Here is a 12,597-nt window from a genome sequence, read left to right as displayed (position 1 = left end):
TCTTTTCTTGTTAATCAAAGGAAAAGAATCATGGAGAAGCTCTAGAAACATTTAAATAGAGGAAAATTTATGCTGTTCCCCCACCCATCTCAGTGAGATAAAAGGGCTTATTTGAGTGACTTGGTCTCCAGAGACTTGCAGAAGAAGCTCTTCCCTAGTTTTGTTTATTGTTGTATAATTCAGAATTTTAAAATACTATTAACTCAGTAAAAACATTTGAATATGGTACTTGGGTTTTTTTTCCCACCAATTTTGATTAAATATTTTCTAATTCTAGCCATAAAGATAACAAAGAGGCCTACCATTTCTACTCCTACCTCACCTCCATTCTGGTTCCTACACTTTGCTGTTGATTTTAAGATAACAGATGGATTGACAAGGATTCGTCTAGTTCATGACAGCAAATGTGATCAAATGCAAGGAAGGTCTTGTAAACTGAGATCTGGAAGTTCCCACAGAGTATAGTTAGCAATACCAGAGGGAGAAACATCTAAGAACCAGTTTACAGTGTTTACTAAATTGATGGAGTCCTGTTGATTCTACATTAGCTATATAATAAAATTAAATGTAATTTTTTTCTTTCATATTTTAGAAGAAAACTTTTTTATACCTTTCAGAAAAGACAAGGAGAGAAATGACAGCCAAGGGTTCTACAGGAATGGAAGTTCTGCTGTCAACCCTAGAGGTAAATCGCTGACAAGCTTTCATAAATATAACTATTAATACCAATCAATAGTACCAATTAATAGTACTGAAGGAAAAATGTATATATGAATCATGTATAGCAGTTTTATTCTAGAGGTAAAGCCAATGAATAGAAGTTAGTTTTATGTTTTAAATTGTCACTTGGAATGGTGGCAGAAGCATTCTAATATATATTAGGTAAACCTCTAAGTATATTTCCCGATGATTATCAATGATAACCATATTTAAAATTTTAACATGCCATTCCAATTAGTAATAAGAAATAAAGCATTAGCTGGAAATAAATCTTTAGTCTAAAATAAATGATTGATATTGGAAATTCTCATTTATTATATTAGATGATATATATTTGTGATTTAGTTTACTGTATATATTAGTTGAATAACTATATTATGTTGGTAATAATTAAATTTCTATCCCAGTGTAAAACTATTGGGTGGAACAGCAGGATATATTCAGAATCAGGATTTTAAACTTTATTCAGTGCAGTGTTAAGAACAGAGAGTGAGTACATTGTATGCCTTAAACATACACAGTGCTATATGTCAAATTATATCCCAACAGAGCTGGAAAAGACAACAACAGGGAATAAGTTCATATTTTTTGATAGGAATCACTTTCTATTAAAAATGATATGTGATTTTTCTCTAAATTGATCTATCAGTTTAGAGTAATCTTAATAAAAATACTAACAGTTTTGTTTCTAAAGTCCAATGGGAAAATAAAAAGCAAGAGTAGAAAGGACATTTCTGAAAAAGGAGAGAAATGAGAAAGGACTTGCTGCATCAAATATCAGAGAACATTATAAAATTTTAGTAATTCAGATAGCTTAGAAATTGTGCATGAGTAATAGACATCAGTGTAATAGGAATTCCGAAATTAAATTAAGATCACTTGGGAATTTAATATCACCTAAGAAAGGTAGCATTTCAGATCAGTGAGAAGTCAAGGGGTTACTTACTAAGTGGAGCTGAGACAGATTGATAGCCACTTAGAAAAGCGTGGCAGATCCTTACTTCCTACACCAAAGTAAGTTCCATATCCAGTAAAGATTTAAGCCTGGAAAATAAAATCATAATACTAGAGGAAGTAATGGGAGCAATTTTTCAATAGTTTTAAAATCAGGAAGGCTTTTCTAATGTAAAAAAAAGACCCAGGAGCTATAAAGGAAAAGATTGATAAATTCAACTGTTAACAAAAGTATGTAGGAAAAAACATCCTAGACTCTTGGCAAACCGAGGAAAAAACATTTCAACTTGTATAACTTCTTTAACATATGAAGAACTTTTACAAATGAGTAAGGAAAAATTAAATCAGTAACCCAGTAGAAAAATGTGTAGATGTTCTGGACAGTTCCTAGGAAAAGAAACACAAATGGCACTTGAGATGGAACACTGTTTGTTTGTTTGTTTGCTTTATCACAATTTATTGAGGTCAGCAGGGGTGGGAGGTGGCAAATTACACATGAGAGACTTGTCTGGGTAAGGCCTAGAGATGACAGTACAACTTCCATTTAGGTTCCAATGGCCTGAGCTCAGTCACATGGCCCAAACCTAATTACAAAGGGCTGGAAAATGTGGTTTGGCTGTGTACCCAGGAAGAAGCTGAAATCAGTTTGCCAAACACATAGCAATATTCTGCATAGTCCACTCTTCTTTTTAACAAATGTCTTTTTGGTCCTCTTATTTTTTCAAATTCCTCTCTAGTGAGTTGATGGTCCATGTAATATCTCCAACACTAAGATAAGGGTTTCTGGTTAATGCTTAATCCTCTAACTGGTCTGGGTGTGGCCATTTGGTTCCATTAGTCTATAAGCTAAAGTGGTGAAGCAGGGACAACACTCACTACCTTTTGGAAAGGAAAAGAATAAGAGTCCCATGCCAGTCACGGATACACAGCACTTCTGAAGTTCCTCTGTATAAACATTGTAACATTCCTCTACTTTGGGGGTGAAGAATTTCTTTACATAGGCCACAATTCTCCTTTATTTGTGGTTTTCTTTATTCAAGCATCACTTTTAATAAGAGAAATGTAACCAAAGGAAAGTGTTTAAACATTTTCTCTTTTTAGATTTGTTGTCCAGACTTTGGGAAATACTCTTCCACATTGTTGGTTGGAGTATAAATTACTCCATGAAGAGCAATTTAGTAATATTCATCAAAGTAAATGCTCATATTCTTTGACCCAGAAATTCCAGGAATTTGTCCCATATGGAGATATACTTCATTCCATATAAATATGTACTTAATTTTTTGTTGCAGTTTTTTAATAGCAAAAGATTTGAAAAATTAAATACTCCATTAGTAGGTGACTGGTTTCATAAACAATGGCATAGCCACACATAATGGATTATATCCTGTAGCCCTTAAAAAGAGTTAAGAGACTTTTTGTACGTACATGAAAATATCCATGTATAAAATAGTATATGTAGGGCAATACCATTTATAGAAATCTGTATATACACCTACATTTACATGGATATCTTTTAGGTGTGCACATTATCTTTGGCTGGATATACAACTGCAAGATACTGCAGTTGCCTTGTGAGAGGGGAGCTAGGTGACTGGGTAGTCACCATGTATACATTGTAGTGCCTCTTACATTTTGATTCATTTATTTCTATTTTCTGTTTGGTAGAAGATGATGAATTCAAATGACAAATTAATTCCTCTTGTAATAATGTTGATACTAAGAAAATAATAGCTCAGATGATTGCAAACATTCTAATGGGCAAGAAGAAGCTACTGAAGTGATAAGTGAGAATAGTGGAAGTCAGAATACATTTGTTCTCAGAGAAATTGGAAGGGTCATTTGTAAAAATATACGTAGTTCACAACAGGAACAGAAAAGGTTTGGAAATTACAGATTTACAATGGTTTAATACAGCAAATAAACTTTATTTCAGAACACGAAAGATCTTCAAACTACACTTAATATCTTAAGCATTCTTGTTGAGCTGCTGTCAGCTGGTAAGTATTTGTTTCCTTTGGTCTAATTTCTGTTTGTAAACAGTGATCAACTATGTATTATGTGTACTTTATTTGGAATTTCCTGATACTCATATAGAGACTGGAGTATCAGAATTTGGAAGCTAAAATGTCATACTCTTAGTGATGCTTTGTTTTTGATTTGAGGGATCTTCCAGTATCCCTCAAACCACTCCAAAACCCATTTTCAGAGCTTTGAATGTAGAATTTTGGCATCACTTTTATTTACTCTCTTTGCTGTTTTCTAACTAAAATACTAAATGAAAGAAAATTTGATTTTGAGGTGTTTGATCTCAGAAGTCACCACTTGAAGTATTTCTTGAATGCTAACAAGTTGTGATGTTTAATATGTTATGGGAGGATTTGCTATTTAAACAATCTTAAAAAATCTTTTTTTTTTTTAGGTGGAGGTCGAAGAGCGAGTTTCTTGGTTGCCAAAGGTGGTTCACAAATATTGTTGCAGTTACTTATGAATGCCAGCAAAGAGTCTCCCCAAAATGAGGAGTTAATGGTACAGATTCATTCTATTCTTGCAAAGATTGGACCGAAAGGTAAGGATTTCACTTGTGTGTTCATCATAGAACCATTTGTGACATTGATTCTGTGTGCTTTGAAACTTGGTCAATTTTGAAAATCTAAATCTCAGTCTTAGTCATGGACTGCTTTTTACAGTCAACTGTAGCAACCTGTAAGAATTAAAGATCCTAAATTCATGAGGAATACCATTGAATAGGTTGGGAAAATGGAGAAAAAAATGTTAAGATCACAAGTGTTTCCTAGTGTATATGTGCCTACATGTGCATGTGTATAAAGGATACATGTAGCATGGGTGTTGTTGGAGCTGGAAGGAGGGAGTATGGATGGGAATGCTTTGAGGAACATGGAGGTGAAATGTGTTTGCTTTTCATTAATAGTCCTATTTGTACTGCACAGTCTCAGTGCTTAAAAAGCTTATGATCTAGTCAAGACCAAAAGAGATATAAAATATTGTAAGACTGATTATTACAATAGTTAAGACCTGCATTATGTTAAAAAATACATATTGAGAAAACATGGGGTTTGAAACAAAGGTGATTTAGGTTAGGTTAACAGCGAAAGGGCATCCTTGGAGTAGAACCTAAGTTCAGCTTATAGTAGTCCAGCTACACAGATTAAAATGATTCTCTACACTCTGTAGAATAGTGATTTTTTTAAGAGTTTTGGCATTGCCTTGTGGCATACATATGAGTTTTAAACTTTGAAGTTTTTGGTTAAAATGCTTATTCTAAAAAGTGTTTACGTATGTTATACAATGTATTATTATGTATTTCATTACATATCTGTATTTAATTCTTTTAACAATTGTTGCCTTAAAGCATCCCTGAGATGACTTTTATTTTCCAGTTGTCTTGGGGGCCTTAATACTTAAACAAATACTCAGTTTATGTAGAAATATGTAAGCTGTCCTTTATTTTCCCTTAACTCTCATATTTGAAGCTTAAGGGCTCCCTGCTGAGATTTTTGCTAAAATGAGAAAACCTTATTTAATGATGACTGTTGTTATCTCATGCTTCCTCCTTTATTTAGGGCCAGATTATCCTTCCTTTGCTTTTCATGAAATTAAGACATTCATGAATTTATATTTGTTTTTCTTTAATGTTTCTTCTAAGTTGTAGTTTATTGTCTTCCGACTTTAAATTTGTGGTGTCTTCTTTATTATTTGTACTAGTTTTCCATTTTTGTTATTCAAGAAAATTATGCTGTAATTCTTTGAGTGATTTTCTGTCCTTTTTTTTTTTCCCTTGTGAGATGGGAGTAATTTTTCCTCAGGAAAGTTTAGTTCTTTTTGATTTAAAATTCCTGTTGTTAATGAAATAACTCTGCTTGCTGGTTCTGTTTATTTTCTTTGTTTAAAATCTTAACATTATTCTTGTTATCCAGACTGTTTCTTAGATTGTTTTAATCCTTTGTGAGAATAAAAATCAAGAGCTTTTCTTTTTCTCCTTTAGAAACTTATAATATTTTCTAGATTATTTTTTACTTAAGCTGTTTATATTTTCATTAATTTATATTCTAAGTCTGAAAAAATATGGTTAATATAAAATAAATAATATTGGTAATGGACATTTAGATTCTTTATCATTCTCCTTAACTACGTGATGGTGTGCCTTTGAATAATATATGTAGTGGAGCAGTTAAATGATTCCTTTCATGACAGTCGAGCTTTTTCAACCTCTATCCCTGTGTGCTATCCTTACAACTTGGCCTTTTGTACTTTCTTTCAAGCCATGTTTTAAAAGTATAAGAGATCTTTTTAAAGTTATGTAAAGAGGGGCACCTGAATGGCTCATTCGGCTGAGCATCTGACTCTTGATTTTGGCTCAGGTCATGATCTCAGGGTTGTGGGATCAAGCCCTGCATCAGGCTCCTTGCAGAACATAGAGCCTGCTTAAGATCCTCTTTCCCTTGCTTCTCTTCCCTGCTTGAAGACTCTCTCTAAAAAATAAAAAGATAAAAAAAATTATATAAGGAGTGATTACAATTTCAGTTATTTTTGGTCAATTTTATGTGTGATAATATGAATTCATAATATAAGTTTTTAAATTTTCATTGCTTTATGACATTTTCCTTTCATTTAAAAAGTTATAGATGACTAAGTTGTGTTTGTTCATTTTTTTAACAGACAAAAAATTTGGAGTGAAAGCTAGAATTAATGGAGCTCTGAATATAACCCTGAATTTGGTCAAACAGAATTTGCAGAATCATCGCTTGGTTTTGCCTTGTCTTCAGCTTTTACGAGTATATTCTGCCAATTGTAAGTATTTTAGAGCTGCTTTTAGTTAACTCAGTGTTGTCAAGTTATACAAAATGCAAATAGGAAAGTACATGAACTCCATAAATCTCTAAAAATCGTAGACAAGAAAAGAGAATATTTAATATGACTCTTGGTAATTTTTACCCCCCTCCCCCACCACAAAAGTGATAAGAGGTAAGAAGGTAAGTTGACAAAATCTTAAGAATTCTCATTTCCTGCAGTTTGTAAAAGCCTGTAGTGAAGGGGATGAATAGATAGCCTGTGGAAAGATGTGGAAGAATAGGAGAGTATTGGCAGCTGGAAAAACTGCTGAGCCTATTTGGATTTTCACAGATGAAAAAAAAACTGAGAGAGAAAGCATGTGGTAGCATAGTCTCCTGGAGCTAATTATCTTCAGCAATCAGTAGGGAAGTAGTGGAACAGAAAAAAATATTACAGGAGCCTCCAAAGAAGCTGGAGAGAAGAGGAATCAGAGAGAAAGCTTCCTAGCATGTACACATACATACATACTCTCACCAGTATTAAGTCCTAAACCTAGGAGGTATGGATTTTCTTTCTATTCCCTAACTATGGGAATCTATGGGATTGGAGTGATTAGCAAGACACCTGAAATTGAAATTGTAGAGTATATGATATTGCAGAATATCATTACAGAATAATGGTAGTAAAAGTGGTAGAGATGTGTGTGTGTTTGTGTGTACATGTGTGTGTGTGTATAAAAATGTGTATGTGCATATATGAGTATTTATATCTATATTTGGACACTATGGCTAAATGTGAGCTCTTAAATAATTAATACTTAGGTAATTTAGAAAAACAGAAGAAAATGAATGAATTGGATATCTAACCAAAGAAGTTAGGAAGAGAGCAATAAACACAAGCAAAGCAGAGGAGTGTACAGGCAAAAAAACCCATTACAAAAAAAAACAGTTGATGTGAAAAAATAAATTGGATTAAAATAATGCTGTAATTGTGATGTAATGGGACAGATGAACAGTGTTGGTGAACAGAGCATAATGTATAAACTTGTCAAATCACTAAGTTGTGTACCTGAAACTAACATAATGTGTGTCAACTACACTCAAATAAAATTAAAAATAATAAACAGATAAACCACCGAATACCCTAATTAAGGAAAAAAGAAGACAGCCCAGATATAACATTAAAAGGGATAATGGAAAAATAGATACAGAGGAAGTTAAAATAATCAGACAGAACTTTAGCTTACTTTTTTGGTGGCATCATATTGAATTTACCACGAGAAGGCTAGTAATGGTTTATCTATAGTTTTTAAAATCTATGTGTTCAGAGTTGAAAATGTTAGGCACAGTTTTCTGGATGGGTAATTGTTTGCATATTCTGTGTGAAACTCTGAAGTGGTTCCCTCTTTTCCCCCACCACAGTTGTTTTAGTTAAGGTCTCATCACCTCTCGTGGGCCACAGCCTGCTAAAGTGTCTCTCAAATCCGTCTTTCCCACAGCACTGTGAGAGCTGACTTATATTTAAAATTCATGTCTGGTTGGTTGTTCCTTTTGGTCAATCCCCTGTAGTTCAAAGAATTAACAACTTCTCGGGCTCTTAATTTGTTTACCTTCTTTTCCTACCTCATCTTCCCACTGACATGCTTTTGTCTGATATTATATCTTTTTTTAAGCTTTTTAAAAATTTATTTATTTACTTGTGAGAGAGAGTGCATGCGTGTGGGAGAGGGGCAGAGAAAGAGAGAAAGAGAGAATCACAAGCAAGCTCCATAGTGTCAGTTCAGGTCCTACTTGGGGCTCACACTTGATGAACTGTAAGATCATGACCTGCTGAAGTTGAATGCTTAACCAACTGAGCCCCACAGTCGCCCCCTGGTATTGTTATCTTTTAATGTATGACTTTATACCCATGCTGTTCAGTAACTCTGTTGTTTTCCCTGTTATCCCTGTCTCTAGAGACACTCCCTTACAGCAGCCTCTGTCCTTGCTAGCTCCTCTTCATTGGTAAAGACTGAGCCCATGCATCAGTTTCTCCAGATACCTTCAGTTTCATTATGGATTTGGGGCTCCACACTGGTGTAACCTAAACAGCATACAAGTCTTAACTGTTTAGAAAATAATTTAGTAATGATTTGTTTATTGCTACTGTCATGTTTCTCTCTACTGTGTCCCCTGAGGGCACACACTGTTTGTTTTTGTCCTTGAATCTCTGTGATCTGGTATTTAAGAGTTCTCTAAATTTATTGGAGAAACAAACAGAACAACTTAAAACCTTTTTTTTTTTTTTTGTAGTAACATTGTGTTGTTTTATATAACTTCTTTCATGGTTTCCCTTCAAGGTAGTAAATAAAATACCCCCCTCCCCTCCACCAAATCTTCCCTTCAAGTGATTGGCTAAGGTGGACTTCATGAGGGCTTTGAGTTCACATCTGCTACAGAATTGTGTGTTTTTGGCCATGTATCACCAGGAATACACATTGCTATTTGTTGAGGTTTTAACATCATCTTACATCCTTTCTTCTCCCTCCTAGCTGTGAATTCGGTATCCTTAGGGAAAAATGGAGTTGTGGAGCTGTTGTTTAAAATCATCGGACCATTTAGTAAGAAGAATTCGGGTCTCATGAAGTGAGTAATTGCTTTGAGTATAAATAGAGGTGTATCTTTTGTTATTCTGGGCCTCATTGTCTTGATCTGTGCAACCAACAGGTTGAGTTACATTGTATTGAGAGTCCTTTCTTAGTTCTTAAGTAGTGATTTTATTATGATAAAGATTTTTTAAATATAAAGTTTAATCTTCAAGGTGTATCAAAATTAGAAATCTTTAAATTAGTTGAACATAGTGGTAGGGAAATTTAGATACTGAACATTCCTAGATACTAGAAGAGGAAAAACGATCATTGATAGAGTAGCCTTCATTCAGAAACATTTATTGGGTGCCTACTATATTCCCTACCCAGTTTTGCAGTTTTCCAGTGACTGTAGCCTTCATTCTCCAAATTATCTGAACATATTTTAAATTTATACATCTCCTTTTTGTCAAAATAATGTCATTCTTTTTCTTTTTTCTTGAGATATGTGTATTTATATTCCAAGATCTACATCTATTCATTTGTAGGTCTTTTCTGCCTCAGAAAATGAAAGCAGTTTCTAATTATTTGGTTATATTTAGTGCTTGTTTCTTAAGCCATATTCTTTAAAAAAAATATTGTGGAGTTTTTCAAAGATACCTGGAATTTATATTATTTTAGAATGAATATCTTGAATTAGGGTTATTAATCACTTATTTGATCCAACAGGTATTAACATTCTGCCATTTAATCCTCCTCAATGCTTTTATTTATGCTGAGGTATTTTTAAGTAAATCCCAGATGCTATTCATATATTTCATTCATATATGTGATTCAAATATATATATTTCTGTAAAAAAATTAAGATATTTTATCATTTTTCCCCAAATACTTCAGTATATAACTCTACTAAATAAGGACCTAAAAAATAACCAAAATACTAAAATCATACTCAACTAAATGATTAATTCCTTTATATAACATAAAATCCTGTCTGTGTTCAATTTTCTCCTGTTGTCTCAGAGTGCCCTTTTTTAATGGGTTTGTTTGAATCAGGATCCAAACAGGGTACACATGTTCCTCATCACATTTAGGAAGTTTCCAAACCTACACAAAAATAGACTAGCGTAATTACAGACAAGCACAGAGCTAGAATAGAACCCTGACGTACCCACCACTCAGTTTCAGCAGTAACCAACATTGTGCCATTTTTATCTCAGTTTTCGCTTTCCTGTCTCTTTTCTTTTCTTTTCTTTTTCTGTCCTTTGAAGCAAATATCAGCTGTTAAATTTATTCTATGAATTCTTTAGTATGATTATCACCAATACATTTTCCTGTTAGTGTTTCTGGAATATTGTTCCATTGTCCAGCAGTATTAATAATCCCTTAATATCATATGATACTTTCTGATTGTCTTTGAAATGTCTTTTTTACAGTTGGCTTGTTCCAGTCAGAGTCCAAATAAGATTTGTACATTTTATTTGATTGCTGTGTCTCATAATCTTTAAAAATCAATAACAGTTCCCCTGTTTTTGGTTCCATTTTATTAATTTGTTGAAGGACCTGGGTGATGTTTTGTAGATTGCCCCAACATTCTGATTTAAGATGACTGTATCCTGGGTTCCTTTAACATGTAGGTATGTCCCTTGAATTTCCTCTAGACCAGTAGAGCTAGAGGATTGATTAGATCTTGGTTCCTTTTTTCTCATCAAAAATGTTTCAGACGTGCTGGGTACTCTGTTTTGTATCACTTAAGATCACTGAACTGAAGTGATTGCTCGACTTTCCACCTAATAATTTAGCAGTATTTCATGACATTGTCTAGATTCATTATTTCTTTAGGGGTGGCAGAATAGTGACTTTTCTAATTTTCTCATTTTTTCTACTTTTATTAGCTGTGATTCTTTTTTGAGGCAGAATTTATCTACATTAGCTGAATTTTATTTAGTAAATTGTATTTTACTAAATTGTGTAAATATAAGTTCAGAACATTTCCAGTCTTTTCACTCTTTTTAAAATAAAGGTCAAATAGTTCAGCTTTTACACTTCCAGAAAATGAAGCTGACTTGTGCATATAATTATTCATTAAATATTGTTTGGTGGAATCTCTTAGCATATTTACTTATGCAGAAATCATACACAGTTGTAGAGCATCTGATGAAATGTAACAAAGCAAAGAAAATGGTTGTATCACAATTAGTAAAACCAGCTTGTAGAATTTGTGTAGTGTAGTGAGTAGGCTCCAAAGGCAGGCCGAACTGGGTTTGCATGTTAGCTCTGTCACTGACTGGCTCTAGGGTATGAAGTAAGTTACCTTACTTAAGCCCTGGCTTCGTCTGTAAATGGAAATATTGGCTCCTACATTAGAAGTTTGGTTTGAGGGTTTAATGAGATGACTTTATAATTATCACAGTGCCTATGAGTGCAGTGTAACTAGTTTAGGTAAGTAATGTAGTCATGAGGCTGTGAATGAATTTTAGTTAGAACTAAAAGTATATTCTTTATTTTTTAATTTATGTACCATTTCTCCCCTTGTCCTATAAAGTACTTTTTAATATATCTTTTATCTAATAAGTTTGAATTCATTCTTAAGGTCACATTAGTTTATTCTAACCAGTTGTCATATCTAATATAAAATCTTCCTAGGAGAAATAGAACATTTCACAAATATCATTATAATATACAATATGGGAATATATCTAAAATTATGTAGAAATACTGGGTATAAACTTCTAGGCAAGGAATAGAGCTATCTAAATTATCCCTTTATTCCTTACTGTATTCATATTTTAAAAAGAAAAACAAATTTTTTACTTTATTTTTACTTTAAAAAAATAAACCATTCATCGACCAAACATTTGCATCTCGATCTCTTTATCATTTTTAATAATCTTAGGGTCTCCCCCTTAATTAAAAATTCTTGACATCTAGAACATTTGTCTTGCTGTTCTTCCTCCTCTGAAATAATGCTCCGTGTTTGAGAAATAAGATTAGGGATATAATTTATGTTTGAATGGTGGTGCTGCCCTTGAGGATTTCCTTCCCTTTCCAATTTTAGGTTTATAGATATAAACACTGTTAATCCAGAAGGAAGCAGCTTAGGAAGCAGTGGGTTCTTGAACATCCCCGTAAGGATTGACTCCCAATTTAAAGGAAATGTGACTTCATGAGTACCTAGAGCTAAAGCTTTTCTTCCTTTACTGCTCTAAAGGAATAAGCCATAGTCTGCTTTGTAAGCCGTTCATTGTTGGTTGTATTATTCTGTGTGGGACATAGGTAGATTGGAAAAATACATGAGGAAGTATAAAATAGTGAAACTGGAAAATTCTTATCAATTAGCACAATACAAACTGTGCATTTCAGGAAATCTGTTATTCCAAAATTCTTTTGTAACTTTATATTATAAATATGTACTGGCTTATATGTGTCAGAGAATTTCAGAAATTTTTTGTCCTGAAGTTTTTAAAAATACCTTTTAAGTAACATTTTGGTGAAAATATCAAGATGATTTTACACCAAACTTCATAATTTCTTTTGGTCCAGTGCAACTATGGAACAAGTAC

General features: G+C 33.2%; 1 protein-coding gene across 2 annotated transcripts in view; it reads left to right on the top strand.

Moving 5' to 3' along the window:
- The window catches only part of AGTPBP1 (ATP/GTP binding carboxypeptidase 1), a 155,512-nt gene that overhangs the window by 40,878 nt on the left and 102,037 nt on the right, over nucleotides 1-12,597 (top strand). Inside the window, exons 4-8 of one of the 2 annotated variants that reach the window (XM_077749493.1) lie at nucleotides 618-685; nucleotides 3,611-3,674; nucleotides 4,097-4,243; nucleotides 6,355-6,486; nucleotides 8,999-9,092. In XM_077749493.1, coding sequence (XP_077605619.1) covers nucleotides 618-685; nucleotides 3,611-3,674; nucleotides 4,097-4,243; nucleotides 6,355-6,486; nucleotides 8,999-9,092 — 505 coding nt within the window. Of the gene's footprint in view, nucleotides 1-592; nucleotides 686-3,610; nucleotides 3,675-4,096; nucleotides 4,244-6,354; nucleotides 6,487-8,998; nucleotides 9,093-12,597 lie in introns of both variants that reach the window. The other variant, XM_077749494.1, reaches the window with a different exon arrangement.

Source organism: Crocuta crocuta, unplaced genomic scaffold (genome assembly GCF_008692635.1).
Source record: "Crocuta crocuta isolate KB4526 unplaced genomic scaffold, BGI_CrCroc_1.0 scaffold99, whole genome shotgun sequence".
In the NCBI taxonomy this organism is placed as follows: Eukaryota; Metazoa; Chordata; class Mammalia; order Carnivora; family Hyaenidae; genus Crocuta; species Crocuta crocuta.
This window is presented reverse-complemented; position numbering and strand designations above follow the sequence as displayed.